Source organism: Aspergillus terreus, genomic scaffold (genome assembly GCF_000149615.1).
Source record: "Aspergillus terreus NIH2624 scaffold_12 genomic scaffold, whole genome shotgun sequence".
Classification (NCBI taxonomy): Eukaryota; Fungi; Ascomycota; class Eurotiomycetes; order Eurotiales; family Aspergillaceae; genus Aspergillus; species Aspergillus terreus.
The window spans coordinates 1,188,262-1,206,244 of record NT_165935.1 but is presented as its reverse complement, the minus strand read 5'-3'; the positions used below and the strand labels follow the sequence as shown (position 1 = coordinate 1,206,244).

The following is a 17,983-nucleotide window of genomic DNA, read 5'->3' as shown; positions in this document are numbered from 1 at the left end:
AACCTCCTACTGGCCGGACAACCGGTGATAGCAGTTCGGTTTTGAAAGAAAATTAAAATCTGTGGCATAATCATTACTCGTATACGTACACCCTATTCTCGACATGATAAACCATGGTATCCGTAGTCTCCCAGAACAATCAGTACTATCACAATGCGCCAATGCGTAATGGGGAAGTCGTGCAATGCACACAAAGGGACGTGGATGCACGGAGTTACTCAACACGGGGCACGACAATCTGCAAAAGGTTGCATTCCAGCCATACCGCCACTCGTACAACACTGAAAAAGATCTCGACATCTTATGCACCTGGTTCTGTTGCTGCAGTCAATTCCGAATGGCACATGGACGAATCCACTTGATTCTTCTTCAATGAACTCGAGGCGCGCGAGACTAATCGCCAAGGATAACAAAAGGATCATCGGACGTGTCCTCCGCTGCGGCCAGCTCCCGTACCTTCGATGATTCCCTGGGCCGGCGAAGAGGCGGGCTAAGAGGGGGGCGATTCTCGCTAGAAGTCGCCTGGCGGTCGGGACTTTCTGGGAGTTGGAAGAGGCGGGATTGCTCGGGAAGTCGGACACGGGGGCGATTCTCGCCCGAAGTCGGCTGGCTGTCAGGGCTTTCTGGGAGTTGGGGGCGGCGGGGGCGCTCGGGAAGTTGGACACGAGGGCGTTCTGTAGGCGTCGGGGGCAATGCTTCGAGAACTGCGCTTGTGATTTCGCCCCTGGACCAAAAGTCGGGATCATCGAGCACCTCATCGCTCACGTCAGCTGCACCACACAGCGCTGCGATACGATTTAACATCCATTGCATGTTGAGAAGCTCAAAGGACGGAAGTGGCATGGCCACGGGGTCGCGGGTAGTGAGAGTCACAAGCTGGCCTGAATAGATTGGCTGGTCTGTGTCACAGTTCCACAGCTTCGCGTTTAGGGGGCTGCCCTTTAACGATGCAGGGAGGCAGGGAGGATCGCAAAGTGGCATGTTCGTCACAAGCTTGTTACCTGGTAGCCACCAAAAGCGGACGGTGAGCGAGGTCCCGTCCTCTGCCACTTCGACGGGTTCAAGAGCGAGCCGGGCTTTGCCCCATAGGTCGTGGACGATGGTGGAGAGGCATAGGTAGTTTTCCACTGTCTCGGGGCCCCTGGGGCCCAGAACTTTGCTCTTCCATTTTTCGATCTTGTCGGGGGCCCAAAATGTCTCCAGTAAAGACCAGAATTCTTCCCGCTCGTTCTCTGGTTTCTTTCCTAGGGCATACGGGTAGATGTGGCACATTTGTATAGGTTCTCCCATTTTGGTTACGACACAGCGGTCATTGTCTCGGGCTTGGGCTGTGTCTCTGGCGGGTTTCGAGCGTCCAATTACATTGTCAGCCAGACGCGGAATCTTAGTTGGGGAAGGGGATTCCCCCTTCTTGCCCTTTCGTTTTGGTGACTTTGTTTGCGGGGATTTTGAGGACTCTGCCGAAACAGGTGCGGGTGCGGGTGCGGGCGCAGATGGTGGTGCATGTTCAGCAAGGTCGGCGGCTCTGTCAGCGTCTTGTTTGCCCGTGCGACGAGCAAGCCAGGACTTCAAGTGCTTCAGAACGTCTGGGGTGTTCCGAAAACCCCTCCTTACCAGGCGAGCTGTGGTCTTGCTGGATTCGGCATTCTCGACCATCTCTCGCAGTACCTCAAGGTCGCTTAGCCAGATCAAGGCATGGTTGGCGTTATCGACTGTGCGGAGATTGGTGGCCGCGTCCAGGCGCCGAACCAGGGCGACCCTCTCTTGGGTGAATTCAGAATCGATAGAAGCCATCTGTAAAAGGGTTCGATGGCAGGGAAGAGAGGTAGTCGGTAGGTAGTAGGTGGTGGGTGGATAAAAAAAGAGCTAGGACGGTGGAGAAGGTGGAGAGGTTGAGGAGAGAGGGAAGTTTGTTGGCAAGTTGATCTTCTTGAAATTGGACATTGTGGGACAGATGTGGTCACGCTAGCCCTAATGGGGAAATACCAGCGGGCGCTAAGCGAGTAGCTTTAGACAACCCCCGGATGCTCTTCGGCTCGGAGCATCTCTGGATCCGGTCTTCCCTGTCGATGTTTGCTTGCTTCTAACTAGGCAGCATCTCTTCGGATATGTCTCATACGACCATAGCCAGCCACATCCCGATGCGGCCACGATGAATCGCCAACAGCCGAACTGGGAAAAGTGAACGGGCGAGCGTGACATCAGCATGCTACTCCACCGTGGCACGCGAGTGGCTTGCGGGGCGGCGCCGCCATCCCATCTGCATTGGGAAATGACTGGAGGGAGGCTAGAACGAATCGAGGGATTATTGGCGCTTCACCCAGGCAGTTTCTGCGGACAAAGAGAAGGAGCGCTGTTTCGAGGGAAATAACACAGCCCTTGCACCCTCCCAGACACGGCTCAGCGCATTTAGTCGCCACTAGCGCGCCCGATGCCTCTCACGGCGTGGTCAGACCGGACGGAAAAAGGCACAACCACCCCCCTTTCCACTGCACTAAGTTCAAGCCAAGGGACCGATACGGTGCCTGATTCGAATGCCACCGCGTAATGGGGTTAGCCGTCCTATGAGAACCAGGGTCAGACGGCCCTAAGAGCCCTCCAGCCATCTGAAGGGGTCCGGAATCCCCAAACAAGTCAACGTTTCCCAAGAGGCGCAGCCCCCCGGAGCGTCGATAGACGTATCACAGGCCGTTGACCAGAAATGACCAGCCTTGTTGCAATCTTAACTGTCTCCGCATTGGTCGCCCGCCGCAGCCATAGAGCGGCCTTTGTGTTCCGTCCCGCCGGGCGTTCTGATAAGAGAGCCAATGTAGTTGAACCTTGGACAGTTAGATCGAGGTCGTATCGGCACGCAGGCGACCGTGAATATAATATATTATGATTATGCCTGATCGCCTGTGCTCACTGACTAGAGCTCTTTTCTTGCTTCTTTTTTCTTTCTACTCTCTTCGTCCGATGATTCTTTCCTCCATCGCCCGTTGTGCAACTGCATCGATCGAATTGACCCAACAGATGTCACTCGAACGACCTCACCACCTCAACCTCGTCTCTTGAGTAGTCCTTTGTTTGATCGACTCCCCATTGCGACAGAATATTCGTCCAAAATGGTAGCTCCCGACGAAAAACATGCCGGGGTGGAACGCTCGACCTCCCCGGAGGGTGACAGCATCCAAGTCGGCGAGAACATGGGAACCCTGCATCGCCGGCTCAACAACCGTCAGATCCAGCTCATCGCGGCCGGTGGCTCGATTGGAACCGCACTGTTCATCAGTATCGGCGGTGGTCTCGCCAAGGGTGGCCCGGGTAGTCTGTTTATCGCGTATACGGTCTATAGCTGCGTTCTCGCATTCGTGAACAACTCGATCGCCGAGATGAATACGTATATGCCCGTTCCTGGAGGTTTTATCCGTTTAGCAGGCTACTGGGTCGACGACGCCCTGGGCTTCCTCGCTGGCTGGAATTTCTTCTTCTACGAGGCCTTCCTGATCCCCTTTGAGATTACCGCTCTCAGTATGGTGCTGTCGTTCTGGAACGACCAAGTGACCAACCCCGGTCCGACAGCTGGTATCTGTGCTGCGGTTATTGTCTGCTACGCGTAAGACTTTCTTGAATGCTATCCCGATTGGAAAACGTGAACGCTAACGTCTGGTTGCACACTAGCGCTCTGAACATTCTTGCCGTGAGATTTTATGGTGAAGCCGAATTCTGGTTATCCGGGGGAAAGCTCGTCCTCATCTTCATGCTGTTCGCCTTTACGTTTGTGACCATGGTCGGCGGTAACCCCCAGGGCGATGCGTATGGATTCCGATACTGGCGAGACCCTGGATCTTTTGCCGAATTCCACACTACAGGCGATCTAGGTCGGTTTGAAGGCTTCTGCGCGGCCCTGTGGAGCGCCTGTTTCACCGTCGTTGGTCCCGAATATATCTCCATGGTGGCCGCCGAAGCGAAACGCCCCAGCATCTATATCAAGTCAGCCTTTAAGACCGTCTATTACCGTTTCTGTATTTTCTTTGTGGTCGGCGCTCTGGCGGTGGGAATTGTGGTCGCCTATAACGACAAGGCCCTGCGGAACATCTACTTTGGTGACGGCGACAGCAGCACTGCCGCAGCCTCCCCATATGTCATTGCAATGGTGAACCTGGGTATTGGCGGCCTTCCGCACCTCGTCAATGCTTTGATCTTCACCTCCATCTTCTCCGCCGGAAACACCTATACGTACTGTGCAACCCGATCGCTTTACAGCTTGGCCCTGGAAGGTCGCGCTCCCCGCTTCCTACGCTACTGCAACAAGAACGGTGTCCCCATCTATTGCTTCTGCATTGTGATGCTCTTCCCGCTCCTTTCATTCCTTCAGGTCGGAAGTGGTTCAGCTCAGGCGATCACGTGGTTCGTCAATCTGGTCACAGGAGGTGGCATCATTAGCTTCCTGATCATGTCCATTACATTCCTGAACTACTACAAGGCATGTCAGGTCCAGGGCGTCGATCGCAAGACGATGCCCTACTACGGGTACTTTCAACCCTATGGCGCGATTTTCGCGCTCTGCGTGCAAAGTATTGTCGTGATCTTTTATGGATACAGCTCGTTCACGCCGTGGAGCGTCTCCAACTTCTTCTCCAACTATACCATGCAACTGCTGGCCCCCTGTCTTTTCTTCGGGTGGAAGATCGTCAAGAGGACGCGCTACGTCCGACCGCATGAGGTCGATCTCGTCTGGGAACGTCCGGAAATCGACGCCTACGAGAATTCGATTACCACACCCCCGGTGGGCTTCTGGGCTGAGATGGGCCAACTCGTCGGCATTCGCCGTAGAAAGAAGACGCAAGTTGATGCTTAGTTCGATGCGTAACAACTGGCTGGTTATGGTGAATGTACATATATCCATACAGAGAACTTTGAGTCACCCATATTTTCTAGAACCCGGGAACAAGCCTTGCAGATATTCTATCAGAAAATTCCCCTGATGGACGACTTGGAATTGTATTGCTACTCCATCATAGAAATTTTCTTGTTCTGCTCCGCGTCAAATACCTTCGCCCCACTGCTCCAAGTCTGGTGTACCTTGGCCTGCAGCAACTTGTACGGATCCCACTCCATATCCAACAATACAAAGTCCGCCTGATGGCCAGGGACAAGACTGCCCGTCCAGGAATCCGCATGCCTCGAGTATGCGGCACCCCTCGTGGCCGCCGTGACTGCGGCAGCCAGGGACAGCTTGAATTGCTCGTTCACCGTCTCGGTACTCTCTGGCTCAATCGCCGACCTGCGCGTCGTCGCGTTATACAGATTCGGTAGCGCAAGATGAGCTGCCGTGGGAGCGTCCGACCCAAGCGCCATGGGAGCACCGCCTTCGAGAAACTCGCGATACGCAAACGCGCGGTTGCAGCGGTGCGGCCCGACCAGACTCGGCCACCCTTTGAAAAGGGCAGGATCGGAATGTACTGGTTGGACTGAGGCAGTGATGCCCAGCTGGCCCAGTCGTTTTGCATCTTCGGGTGAGGTCAATTCCAAGTGCTCGATGCGGTGGCGACGTCCAGGCGTTAGTCCTGACAAGACATTTACGGCCTGATGGACAGCTTTGTCCCCAATGGCGTGGATCGCACATTGCAGTCCAGCCTCGTCGGCCATCCTAGCTACCCGCCCCAGCTCGTCCTCGGGCCATATAGGATCCACGGGATCCTTGGCTCCTGTATACGGTTGGAAGAGGGCAGCAGTGCAGCCATCCACGACACCATCACATATCAGTTTAATCCCGACAATACAGAACTTGGGCGATTTGGATGGATGGTGTTTCTCGTTCATTTCAATGGCCTTCTGAAGATGCCCCTGGACCACTGATGCGTCCTTCGAGTACGGGATGATCCAATGCGCAGCGATGTGGAAGGGGAACTTGTCTCCATACTGCTGGCGGAAGGTCTCGAGGACCGTCCACTGCGTCTCCTCCATCGCCATATCAATCATCCCAGTATACCCCGCTGCAGTGTATTCCGCCACGGCATCTTCCAGCGCCTGGAGCTTCTGCGACACGGGGGTCGCCGCGTTCAACCACGGATTAGCCACGTCGAGATGCGCAGCCTCGCTCAGAAGGCCCGTCGGTCTTCCATCTGCGTCACGGTGAATCTTCCCGCCAGGAGGGTCAGCCATGGAGGGAATTCCAATTTCCTCCATTGCTGCCGTACTGGCCCAGCCGGAATGCATGTCGTTGGCCTGGATGTAAATCGGTCGCGGATCGAGATCATCCAGCCAGGCAGCCCGGGCCTCGCCATCCGTTGTAGATTGGATCCAACCCTTGCATAGGATGCGTGGTGCAGAGGGGTTGTTTTTCGCATATTCTTTGATTGAGGACCGAATCTCTGCCAGAGATTTGCAGTGCAGGAGGCTTAGCTTGCGTTGCGACAAGGCAAAGTCTAGGATATGCATGTGGCTGTCGATGAAGCCGGGGACGACCACTTTATTCCGGAGGTCGACCCGCCTGGCGCCCGACAAAAGGGCTTGCCGGACTGCTTCGTCGTCCTGGCAGCCAACATGGCTAATTTTGTCGCCGGCGATAACCATGGCCTCTTTGAAGTCGGCTTCCTCGCCATTGCTGGGGGTGAAGATGCGCCCATTGACAAACACAGTCGTCTCCATGGTCCTGTATATGAATTAGGGGGTGATTTGCCTTGATGAACGTTCTATGGCAGAGTTGAGAGCTACAGTAGCAGCAACGGTCTACTTATACACTGGTGCCATGGGGGGTCACAGCAAGCGCATACCTCCACTCCCGCGGAAAGTGACGCCATTCGTGGATATCCACTGCCGCCCCGCTTATACTGTCTGTTCCACGACAGCATGGACCTTGCCTACTGATAGGGATGAGGCTGGCTTGATATATTGCATTATGTGCCATTCAAGCATGTGTACGCCTGTGTTACGTGTATATTCTTCGGTAGAACTAGAAACCCACCGTCTTACCCATTCAGCCCTCAAAATCGGCGCCCTTGTTTGTACCTGGTGTCCTAGTGGTTCTTCCTGGCCACTGTCTCCATATAGAACTCAGCGCTGGACTGTCTTGCTGCTCGTCCCCACACAATCATGGGTATCACCAGCAGGAGAATGGCAAAGCATAGACAGCCCACCGAAATAAACATTCGCTGTACTCCCAGCCCGTCCAGCCAGGGACTAATGGCGAATGCTGCTGCCGTTGCGATGGCGTTGCGAACGTATGTGATTCCCACAAGGCCTTCAGCGACCAACTATTCAAGATTAGTAACAGCACAACGTAGGGGAGTGGGAGCTAACTACCTCAGGATATGAGTCGCCAAAATATGGCAAAATGATTGATGTGGTTGAGCCAATCCCGAACCCAACACATCCAGACCCGATCAACGGGACAATCCAGGGTTTTCCCTAGTGGACAATTAGTCTGTGGATTCGACTGACATGATAATGGGAGTTGTCTTACATGTGCAATACCAATCCCATATAAGAAAAGCCCCAGCGGTGTGATGATAAGCGGCGCCAGCAGCATGTGCAGCCGCATCTCCGGATCGTAAATGCCAGATCGGCGTCTCGCCAGCCAAACCACATAGTAGTCGTTCAGCGGACCACCAAAAACTGAGCCAACTACCGCCCCAGCAAAAGGGGCAATGTTGATGTTTCCCACTCCAATTGACGAAAAGTTGTATGGAGGTGCAGCGAAAAGTATCGGCTGTGTTGTAGCCAGCACGGCGACCCAACATAACATCAAAGAATATTGCACAGCCACGAAGGCAACAGCTGCGAAACGAAACAGCAGTACAAATGGCCGCCAGACTTGCTTCCAGTAATCCCGCATGTTGAGATCAGAGGCGTGTCCTCGCCATGTCACCCGTTGCGTGTACGGTCTCCTGGGAGGCGGTGGTAAGTCGGTGGCTATTGTCGTCTCGCTCTTGGATGCAGGCGAGGGCTGTATGGTCATGTCTGGAACGGATATTTTGCCTTTAGTATTTTCAGCATATGCTCGCATCGGCACGTCCTCACCCACAACTGGGCTGACTTTCTGCTTAGCATATCGTGTTTCCTCGAACCCGACTACGATCAGGACCAGCACGACCCCGTTCAGAATAGCACACCACCACCATACCCACCGCCAGCCCTGACTTTCAACAATGTATCCGGTGGGGATGAGGCTAAGATATGTCTATCGAGGTTAGCCTTGTAGGCAGAAGCGGGATGTGATCAGACTTGCCCCAGCAGTAACCGTGATAGAGTAAATGCCATTCATCGTAGCTCTCTGATGCACGAAAAAAAGGTCGACAATCTAGATTACCCAGGACTTAGAGTAAGCCATCGCCTCTATAAGGAAAACAACTCACTGTCATCTGTATGATCGTATCATTGACAGATCCCGCCAGCCCGGCCAGAACCTGCAACACGACATATTGTGTCTTGCTCTGGAACAAAGCCTGTCCAACATTGACAAGTACCATCACAGTAGCCGCCGCCATGTACACTGGTTTTCGGCCCACCATGCTTGCCAAAGGTATAAAGAAAATGCATCCCATTGCCAGACCGGCCAAGCCGGCCGCGTAAGTATTGTTCAGGTAGGCGTTTCCATAGCCTAGTTCGGAAGATAAGGAAGGCCAGGTGACAGTGCCTACATCTAGGCTAAAGCACGTCAGTAACAGACAGCAAAGAGGTACAGAGGTTGGGAATGGTGATGACATACGTGGTGAACACCATCAAGGTAAATAAACAGGCAATGGCATAGTTCGCTGACTTCTGCCAAACGGACCAATTCTAGTCATATTCATCAGAACCCAAGTAATAAACAGTAGGATCTGCACAATTCTCACCAGTGGCTCATTTGGATCCTTTGACGGTTGCGGTTGGAGAACGATATGGCCGTCAGTATCGCGATCTACTCCATTCAGGTCGCTTTGGCCTGGAGTAGATACGTTACTAAATAGCAGTCTTCATGAAGGGAATGAACGACGTATACCGTTTCCTAGATATGCAGTTCCTGGCGGAAGCTGTTGCGTATGCTGCATTTCGCGAGGATTCTGGAGACTGTTCTCCATTGTTCTACTTTGACGAAAGAATCCCTTAGTGAATGGGAGGATGATGTATGTATATATGGAGAGGTCGCATGACAATAGGGGGATATGTATGATCACAGTCTCAGAAAGTGTATGCCCCTGCGAATAGGGATTCGAGGTCAGGCTACTATCATTGAGCAATTCCACCCCTCAGAATATTGGCATCGTGGAGTCGACTTGGGAGAGGGAGGGACATAGTGACGGATTACCTGATTGGGCCAATATGGCGGAAAGTGACGCTATTGGCCGAGATATGTGCTGCCTCAGGCATGCTACCCCGGCGCTTCTCCATATGGATCTCCGCATTCCTGGTTGTAATCTGGGGGCAATTACAAGGCTAGAGATATGCATTATTCATGTACGTTGATGGTTTATTGAGTCGGTACTATGCTTGGGAGAGGGAAGAACCTCATGTGGAACTCTACATGGACATCGACTGATAACATGCTGAGAGAGCTCCGTATATACTTTCCTGATAAGGAAAAGCGTGTGCCCAATTCCCGATATCGAACCCGCCCCCGGATGGGGGCAGCCTGCACGATACATTGTATCCATTCACCCCATGGCCCATTAATATTCGAATCTCAATTCGACAGTGCCGTCTTCCAGGTTGCTGCGTCCAACCCTCTGGTCCATATGCCGCCGACCCAGGTGGATTCTACGCCGCAGAAATCTTATCGCCCGGCCCGTCGTCCCCCTGCGTATCTCCGAACAAAATCCGGATGCCTAACCTGTATGTGCCCGCTTCTGGATACCTTTCCCTGCATCTAGGAGCGTAGCTAATGCGGCGCAGGTCGCAAAAGAAAGAAAAAGTGCGATGAACGTCGGGGTACCTGCGGAAACTGCGCTCGCAGGTGCATAGAATGTGTTTGGTCATCGCCTACACCAAAAGTGGTTAGAAGTAACAGCTCTGCCTCAGAGCCATATGGGGAACTTATAAGGCTTCCGTCCGAACCACTTGACGCCTTGGGAACTCCCAGTGCTGGGAGTCCTCCCTCAGCCTCTCCAGCGCCCTCCAACGCGGAACCCGCGGGAGAGTCAAATGTCCCTCTATGCTTGATACGTGGGCCAAGTATATTGGGACCCTATCTCGCAGAGACCTCAGGTGCAAGCAGTCAGCTATTCGATCTGCTACAGACCAAATGGCTCCGTCAGTTAATCAGGCCACTGGCGTCCGATTCGCTAATCGAGCTCTACCATCACGAATCGATGGTCATGGCCATGTCTACACCTTTCCTTATGCAATCCCTCCTCGCATGTTGTGCGTTCGAATATCCAGCACATGACACATACACCCAGCAATACTTTCAAAGACTGGCGGAAACACTCTACGTCCAGGCTGTGGCTGGGCTGCGCAGGTCTCTCGAGTCGACAGGACGCATGGCACCTACAACTGCTGTTCCCCGCACTGTCCTCCTGCTCTGTATATTTGAGGTATGTGCTTCTTGATACCACGTCTGTAAACACTTGTTAAGATTGCGCCACCCCAGCGAACGAGGCCGTTGCCATCCTCAGCTGTTGATACCCACCTCTCCGGTCTTGCCCAGTTGGTACAGTCTGAGGTTATCAAAGCGACATCAAACGAGGCGTTATCTCCGCAGGAACAGCTTATGTGCCGGGTGACCCTGGAGGCCTTCATATTCCATGCAGCAACCAGCGTTTCTTTTCAGCCGTTTCCTGACCAAGACCCAAACGTCGAGCTTGCTCTAACACTTGCAGAGCATGCGCTACAGGGTGTGTTTAGCCGTGGGACTCCAAATCATTCCGACTCCCCCGTATTAGGTGTTCCACCTAGGCTATTCCTGGATATTCGGGAGATCTCATTGATGCACATGAAGCATAATGAAGAATACGACTCGATCCGCTACCTCCATCTCCTGTCCGACATTGAAGCGATTGAAAAGGAGTTGTTGGCGAACTGCAATTTTCACCCCAATGGTCCCATATTTGTGAACCGGACGGCGTCAGAAATTACCCGTCCAGCCACATATGGCGAGAGGCCTTGTGCCAGCGATACCTTCCTCCTTGGACCACAGTTATATATCGTATCAGCCAAGATCCTCCTCACGGATATGTCACAACGCTACGGTCATATGCCGTCATATGATATGGACGAATTGATACGAGAAGGAATGCGGTTGGTAGACCAGTTACAGCCGTCAGTCGACTATTACGCAGAGTATTATAGTTGGCCTATCCATGTCTTGGCCCGATTTGTTTCAAGCCAGCATGACCGGGATCTTCTCGTGGCAAAGGTGCAGGGATTTTGGGAGGGGACAAGGTGCGGAACAATGAGGAGGTTGGCGGATATACTGATAGCTGATATCGGCGAGTCATTCCCTTGCAAGGAGTAAGAATGAGGCGCCCAGCTCGCCAGGCCAAATATGTCATAGTGCATGTAAACTAATTCAAGGTGGCTTTCGAGGCGCAGGTGAGTGAACCACACGGTGTGCGAGACATACTACCCGGAAGATATCGAAACTTGGAATGATAGAGATCCTTATGCATTTTAAAAGACCCAGATTCTCCCTCCAGTACTGACTGATAGCAATATGGACTGCAGAGCACCTATAATATAAAGCCAATACAGCGAAAATAGCATTGTCTAACCTAATATGACAGTTGTGCATTGCTGATAATGACAAAAATGTACGATAACCGGTTGGTTGAGTATAACACCAAATTGGTTAATGTGCATAAGCTTCATAAGATTCAAGAGGCAAAACCAAAGGGTATAAAGCACATACCTAAAGGACTCACATGCATCCCCAGCACCAAATGCCGTAGCCGTGAGAACCTCATCAATAAATTTATTGCAAGCACTGCAATTCGTGACAAACTACAGCCCCAGATTTGAAATAATACTTAATGGGCGCCGTTGCAATCTGTACCGAAATTATTGTCAGCTCAACAAGCAGTATTTTAACACTCAACAAGAACTGACCTATATACAAGGGCGTTGATAGAGCTTCTCTGGGTTATCTGATTGATGCCTGTATCATAGTGAGAAACCTCTTACTTCTGCTCACAAGACCTGTTACGCGGACCTATCCAGCCTTCGCATATGCGCCTCTGCACTTGGATGCGATGTTTGGACAGTATCGCTAACATACCTAAATTCCTTAACAGACTTCATACAGGACCCCATAACTCTGATAGGTCTGTTGCATGTAAAACAGCACATGCATTGCGTAGAGTCAGGCGCCCACAATAGCCGGTTTACGCTCACGGCATATCCAATTATCCTATGGCAAGTAGAGTAGGATATCTTATCGTGTCTGACCATCCTTCCTGTTACCAGGCTGTTGGTCGCACATATAGGAGCCTCTCACTCCTGTCCTAGCCCCTCTTCTGTGGATATCAAGATAGTCGACGCTCCATAAAAGTTGTTCATCTGTATTCTCCAATCGCACCAAGCTACAACTATTTCCTACGACGCCTTGCCTGTGTGACCATGCTATCCAAGAAGACATGGGATGTCCTCAGCACTGTCGACAACCCGGCGCATTTCAGTCGATTCCCAGCTGGGATTGCACATAACGCCAGCGATGTTGTCACCACACTGAACAAATTAATCGATATAACTTGTACCCCCGGTTCCAAAGAGGAGCGAAAAGCCAGGCTCCGCCACCAGGCTGCTGACAAGGACCCCTTTGCAATTTGTCACTGCACGTCAATCCCGGAACGCCTTGTCCTAGTCTCCTCTATCGCTGAATTATTGTGGATTCATAACGGTACGAGCTATAAAATCGATCTTCCCATCATAATCTAATAGGCAAGAGCAGATGTGACCGAAGAATTGGAGCACAAACAAGCCTGCATAAAGCATGACATCCTCAAAGATTCGATGTTCCTTGAAAAGCTTGTAAATGCGGAGATTGGCCAATTCAACGCCCGGGAGACAATCTTCGGGTTGCTTGTACAAAAGGCCTGTGCGATGGACCCGAAAGCTGCACCGAAAATGGTTGACACCCTCTCCAACTTTTTCCAAACATACAATAGCAGTGATGAGGAGTTTGTCTCCATGGACACATACATCCCATACAGGGTGGCACAGAGCGGATACTGGTAAGTAGCTTAACTACCTGGTTTAATCAGTACTAAGAGTTCCATCATAGGACGTCGTCGTACCTCATCCGCTGGGGCATGGATTTGACACTCAGCGATGAAGAAATCGAGTTGATCAAGGATTTTGACTTCAGTATGGGAGCTGTTATGGGGTTGACCAATGACTATTTCAGTTGGAATGTGGAAAAGGACCGGGAAACCGATCGAGTGCGCAACGCGGTCCGGGTGTTGATGACGGAGTACCAGGTTCCTGACAGGGTTGCAAAGGCTCAGCTAAAGGAGATCATCTTGGATGAAGAAGAGAAGGCGTGCAGGGCAAAGCACAAAGTGCTTGAAGCCTACGATTCTCCACCCCCGAAGATTTCGGAGTATTTCGAAGCCATTGAGCTATATATAGGAGGATGTTGCTATTGGCATACCACTGCTCCATGCTACAGAGTTTGAGAAATATGAGGTTCTATATAGCTGTCACGTGTTTTAACTTGGCCCCGATGTCCATACATTTCCAGCTCGGAATAGAACTGTGATACTAGGAGGGCAGCTGCGGCCTCTTTGGCCATTCTCGAGCTCTCTATGCCCTATGTTTCTGCCGTGTCAGACAAGACCATACGATCAGCTTCCATAATTCAATTACAAGAATATAGACGAGGAATTATTATTCATGAACGCACAGTAGTAGCGCGGGCGAAACTACTCCGTAAACCAAAAAATATACAGCCCTTTGGCTGGTCAACCCAATCTCAACTTGCTAGGACTAGGAAATCTCAGCTCTTCTCCGGATGTCCAACTGGAAGAACACTCTCGACCGTCTCATCGGTATTCTTCAAATCAGTCTCGATATCCACATGATCCTTGATGCGGAGCCAGATCACGGGCGCCGCGACGAGCAGCGATCCGCCCAGTAGACCCCAGTTGCTGGCGAACTCGGCCGCAAAGGAGGCGTTGTGGAAGTCAATACTCCACATCACGGCCGCACCGGCAGATTGGATACCCTTGTAGAAGCCGGCGAAGTTGGCGCCTTTGCGACCGGAGTTGGAAAGGGCTCCCATGTACCTGGCGGTGGGTTAGTGGAGTTGACTTGGGAGGGGACGGGAGTGAAGAGAGGACTAACCAGTAGATAACACCCTGCCAGACGGCGTCGTAGAAGCCGTAGAAGAAGTACAAAAACATCGGCCCGGCGTAGCCGGAATGCGTCCAATCCCAATGCTCGAAACCCTTCTTGACGTCGACTGTCTCGCGAGTATAGTTCTTCTGCCAGGCCCAGCCACCACCCCAGATAACCATGGTCAGGACGAAGAGGATGACCCAGGCGCCGCGCGCCCGCACTGAACGACGGAAGTAGGTCATGTCAAGGAGCGGACCGATGACGGTCGCAGCGGCGATTTGCGCGAACCAGTAGAGGAAGGAGTTCAGGGCCCGGGTGCGGGTGTTGAAGTAGGCGACGTTGATGGCGTTTCCTTGGTAGGTGTAGAACCAGTTGGACGACCAGAACATCGGGAAGAGAAGGACGACGAAGGGTTCGTTCTTCAGCGTGTCGTAGAGCCCGTACAGCTCCGTTTTCCACGTCGGGTTCTTCATCACAATAACCCGGGATCCATCGCGGCGAATGACCTTCTTCGCATCACAGAGCAGGAGAGCCAGGCAGGCACCAAAGAACATCAGCACAATAAAAGCAATATACGTTCCATCGGAGACGGTGGCAGCTTCTTTGACGTTGATATTCGTACCAAGCGCGATCTATTACCCGTCCATTAGATGGGAGATACCTAATAACGGGACGCCATCACTTACCAGACTGCCCATACACGCGCCAATGTTAAAGATACCCCAGAACCACGCGAAATAGCGGCCTTTCTGGTGCTCGTGGGGGTAGGACATCATGATGGCTCCCTGAGCCGACCACAGAATACCGGCACAGGCACCGAGTAAAGCACCGGCAAAGATGTTGAATCCGGGCACGTGCTTGTGCACCGACACGAGCAGACTGATCGCATAGATACAATATCCAATTCCGCCGAAGGAGAGCGACAGTCGGATGCCGATCCAGTTGACGATGGAACCCGCGAAGAAACCGACAACGGCGAAGACACTGTACAGGGTGAGGTTCTGGCGATATTGATCAGTTTTACTTCTCGATCCTCATCCCCCCAAACGCGATCCAACAATGCTCACCATTTGATCAGCCAGTTTCGGGTCGGCTTTGCCACCACCGCCCAAACCGCCGAGCGCATTGAACATGCCGGGACACATGAAACACACAAAGGCGACCATACCCAGCTGGAACCTCGGAGACGCATACCAGGGCGTGCGCCAGCGGCCAGAGCCCCACGATTTGTACATCCATCCCGCGGGAAGCTGGAGATCGCCCGCTGCCTCATCAGCGGTGTGAACGGGCACCCCCTTGTCATTAGCCAAACTAGTGCCGGCCGCAAGATCAGCCATGATGGGCCGGACGGATCGTGGGTCGAGGGAGATGGAGATGCGCGTGGAGGGGAGTGCAAGACAGGCGGCAGTCGTGATCAGAACCAGCTCGCGGAGCAGACAACATATTTATCAACGACCAGGGAGCGCGTCGGCAGAAAGCCGACTAGGCCGATAGGAGATTAGATAGCGGCGTCGCCAGCTAGTCATATTGCTACAGTTTCCTCACTGGCGGCCACAGACTGCTACGGTTACTCTGCGGCCCCCCGGTCTAGTGCGCTGACTGCTGGACTAGTCGGCGTCGACTAGTCCGTCTGGGCTGGTGGCGCTGGCGGGCGGCCTTACTGTTGGCTTAGCGCTCTGGCGCCCCCCCATGTGATAATTCGTATTGTTGGTTGATTCGCGAGATAAGAAGGATTGGGCCGGCCTTTATTTGCCATGAGCGTTACATCCGCCCCAAACAAGCGAGATGTCACTTCGGCTGCGATCATGCGATCAGTTTGAAGCTGGTAGGCTTAGGGCTGGCGGTGGTGGATGCGCAGGAGAGACATGAGATAGGAGATATGACAGGTTACACGGTGGAGCCACACCACGCTCTCCTACAACGTGGCCTATTGCTACTATTTTGATGACTACTACTGCTACTATTATTATGTCCACTAGTATTACTATGACTACCTTGTGATAACCCCATAGAGACCCAGCAGTTCGGTCTCCCCGCACGGTCGTCCCGGGGAGGTAGTGGAGATCAATCGACTCGACTGGCGCGTAACGGTCGCCGAAATCATATTAGAAGCATGTTACTGTTGCTGTAGATATCATGCTCACCAAATCATTGCAACATGAAGGCGTTCTTTGCCTTGGTTACTATCGCTGGCGCCGGGCAGCCAAGTCTCTGGATTCAACGCCTGGAATTCGCTAAGGCATACTGCCGACTGGGTCTGAAGCTCGGTCACTACGGTGATAGTGGATATTGACTTGTGGCTCTAGACCTGGGATCTGGGGCGACGAAGAACGAAACACACTCACCTCGGCGCAATACGGTCGACTACTGGAAATACGGCAATTGCGGCGGTTTTCAGTGGGCTCAGCCAGACGCACCGTGGGTCCCATTTTGGAAATGGAGACATAGCGCATTGTCGTATGTCTCCGTTATTGAGCCCCGAAGGAGCGGAAGGCTCAATGCTTGACCACTAACCAGCACGACATGAGATTGATTTAACAAGGAACCACCAACAGGGAATCGATCGCCTGCTGGAAAACTAATACAAAGAGAGCAATGCCCAAAAGAGATGAGATCGCGAGAGCTTCTGTGTCACATGATTGTCACAGTCACTGCGCATGTCATGTGATATGTCGCGATAGTATATCGGGTGCCCCAAGTCTTGTTCTATATGCCCTTGTATTCAATGCTTCTAGGTTAAAGATACATGTATCTGGATGCAATCAAAAGGCGCACGAAGGCACCTCGCTTACAGACCCGAGAACTTGTAGACCATGTGTGCCTTCTCAAAGGTGTCTCCCTTGACTACCACCACCCGCCGCGTCAAATACTGCTGGGAGCCGATATCTTCCAATCCCCAAACCTGATCGACCATTAGCCTCCAAGACATTCATCCGGGCGAGGGGACTCAAATACCTGCTCCGCGGTCCATCCAGCCTTCTCATTCCGTCCAAAGTCATGAATGTAGAGATCTTTGAGCTCGTCTTCAGTCTCACCCGTCAAGTGTGGCTTTCCTCCAGTGAGAAACTTCACAATCGCTTCCTCCTGCTCCTTGGACGCCGGCTTCGATTGCAGCGACAACTCCGGCACGATCGAACCGTCGTCCTTCTTGATCCCTTTGATGAACTGACTCTTGGTCAGGGTATCTCCGTAGATATGGTTGCTACGCTCCCGCTCGGTCCAGTCCATGATACGCTCCTCGGTCGAGGCTCCAATGCCTCCCGTGAGGGCTTGGTTCATGGTCAGACGAGTGGTCGGGGTCCCAGCAGCTGACGTTTCAGGAGTGGAGGTGAACTTCAGAGTAACAGTTGCGGTGTTGATTGCCTTGCGCGTCAACCATCCAACGCCTTGCTGGAGGAGGTCAATAGACGTCATGGGTAGGTCGGGGATTATGTGCCCACCAGCTTCAGAACATCATCCATTCCCTCCGTGACTGAACTGTCCTGTTCGTAGTTAGTATTGTCTTCACACCGGGAGCGCGCGGGATGTCTCTACCAGAGTCCAGGAGCCCTTCAGGGTCGGGATGGTAATCTCGGCAGGGACGGCCATTTTGGATATTTCGGAACGGTAGGTATTGGGGATGCGATTAATACAAAAGAGTTGATCCGAGAGAGCTCTATTTCTGTTCAATGGCTTGTTCAGAGCATTGGACTTGGGTGAACTTATAGTCAGGAGAGTATATAGATGGGTGGATCCTTCACATGCTTGG

The 17,983-nt window shown here is 52.5% G+C and overlaps 8 protein-coding genes across 8 annotated transcripts; 3 read left to right on the top strand and 5 right to left on the bottom strand.

The window, feature by feature from the left end:
* Positions 1 to 742: 742 nt before the first annotated feature.
* On the bottom strand, positions 743 to 1,794 carry ATEG_08420 (HNH endonuclease signature motif containing protein; the record flags this gene model as incomplete). The annotated part of the gene is made up of 3 exons (XM_001217041.1): positions 743 to 753; positions 1,002 to 1,566; positions 1,615 to 1,794. The coding sequence occupies 3 exons, from the start codon at positions 1,792 to 1,794 to the stop codon at positions 743 to 745; spliced, it is 756 nt and encodes a 251-aa protein (XP_001217041.1).
* Positions 1,795 to 3,104: 1,310 nt separating this feature from the next.
* ATEG_08419 (uncharacterized protein) lies at positions 3,105 to 4,840 on the top strand (the record flags this gene model as incomplete). The annotated part of the gene is made up of 2 exons (XM_001217040.1): positions 3,105 to 3,595; positions 3,661 to 4,840. 2 exons carry the CDS (start codon positions 3,105 to 3,107, stop codon positions 4,838 to 4,840), a joined length of 1,671 nt encoding a protein of 556 aa, XP_001217040.1.
* A 149-nt stretch (positions 4,841 to 4,989) lies between these two features.
* Positions 4,990 to 6,633, bottom strand: ATEG_08418 (amidohydrolase; the record flags this gene model as incomplete). The annotated part of the gene is made up of 1 exon (XM_001217039.1): positions 4,990 to 6,633. One exon carries the CDS (start codon positions 6,631 to 6,633, stop codon positions 4,990 to 4,992), a length of 1,644 nt encoding a protein of 547 aa, XP_001217039.1.
* A 615-nt stretch (positions 6,634 to 7,248) lies between these two features.
* ATEG_08417 (uncharacterized protein) lies at positions 7,249 to 8,706 on the bottom strand (the record flags this gene model as incomplete). Its single annotated transcript, XM_001217038.1, has 4 exons — positions 7,249 to 7,392; positions 7,448 to 8,164; positions 8,340 to 8,631; positions 8,693 to 8,706. The coding sequence occupies 4 exons, from the start codon at positions 8,704 to 8,706 to the stop codon at positions 7,249 to 7,251; spliced, it is 1,167 nt and encodes a 388-aa protein (XP_001217038.1).
* Positions 8,707 to 9,285: 579 nt separating this feature from the next.
* ATEG_08416 (Zn(II)2Cys6 transcription factor) lies at positions 9,286 to 11,416 on the top strand (the record flags this gene model as incomplete). Its single annotated transcript, XM_001217037.1, has 4 exons — positions 9,286 to 9,420; positions 9,659 to 9,795; positions 9,866 to 10,496; positions 10,553 to 11,416. The coding sequence occupies 4 exons, from the start codon at positions 9,286 to 9,288 to the stop codon at positions 11,414 to 11,416; spliced, it is 1,767 nt and encodes a 588-aa protein (XP_001217037.1).
* Positions 11,417 to 12,516: 1,100 nt separating this feature from the next.
* ATEG_08415 (uncharacterized protein) lies at positions 12,517 to 13,134 on the top strand (the record flags this gene model as incomplete). The annotated part of the gene is made up of 2 exons (XM_001217036.1): positions 12,517 to 12,796; positions 12,848 to 13,134. 2 exons carry the CDS (start codon positions 12,517 to 12,519, stop codon positions 13,132 to 13,134), a joined length of 567 nt encoding a protein of 188 aa, XP_001217036.1.
* A 760-nt stretch (positions 13,135 to 13,894) lies between these two features.
* ATEG_08414 (uncharacterized protein) lies at positions 13,895 to 15,572 on the bottom strand (the record flags this gene model as incomplete). Its single annotated transcript, XM_001217035.1, has 4 exons — positions 13,895 to 14,183; positions 14,242 to 14,867; positions 14,922 to 15,236; positions 15,303 to 15,572. 4 exons carry the CDS (start codon positions 15,570 to 15,572, stop codon positions 13,895 to 13,897), a joined length of 1,500 nt encoding a protein of 499 aa, XP_001217035.1.
* A 1,451-nt stretch (positions 15,573 to 17,023) lies between these two features.
* ATEG_08413 (uncharacterized protein) lies at positions 17,024 to 17,823 on the bottom strand (the record flags this gene model as incomplete). The annotated part of the gene is made up of 4 exons (XM_001217034.1): positions 17,024 to 17,137; positions 17,191 to 17,625; positions 17,676 to 17,717; positions 17,770 to 17,823. 4 exons carry the CDS (start codon positions 17,821 to 17,823, stop codon positions 17,024 to 17,026), a joined length of 645 nt encoding a protein of 214 aa, XP_001217034.1.
* Between the last annotated feature and the right edge of the window lie 160 nt (positions 17,824 to 17,983).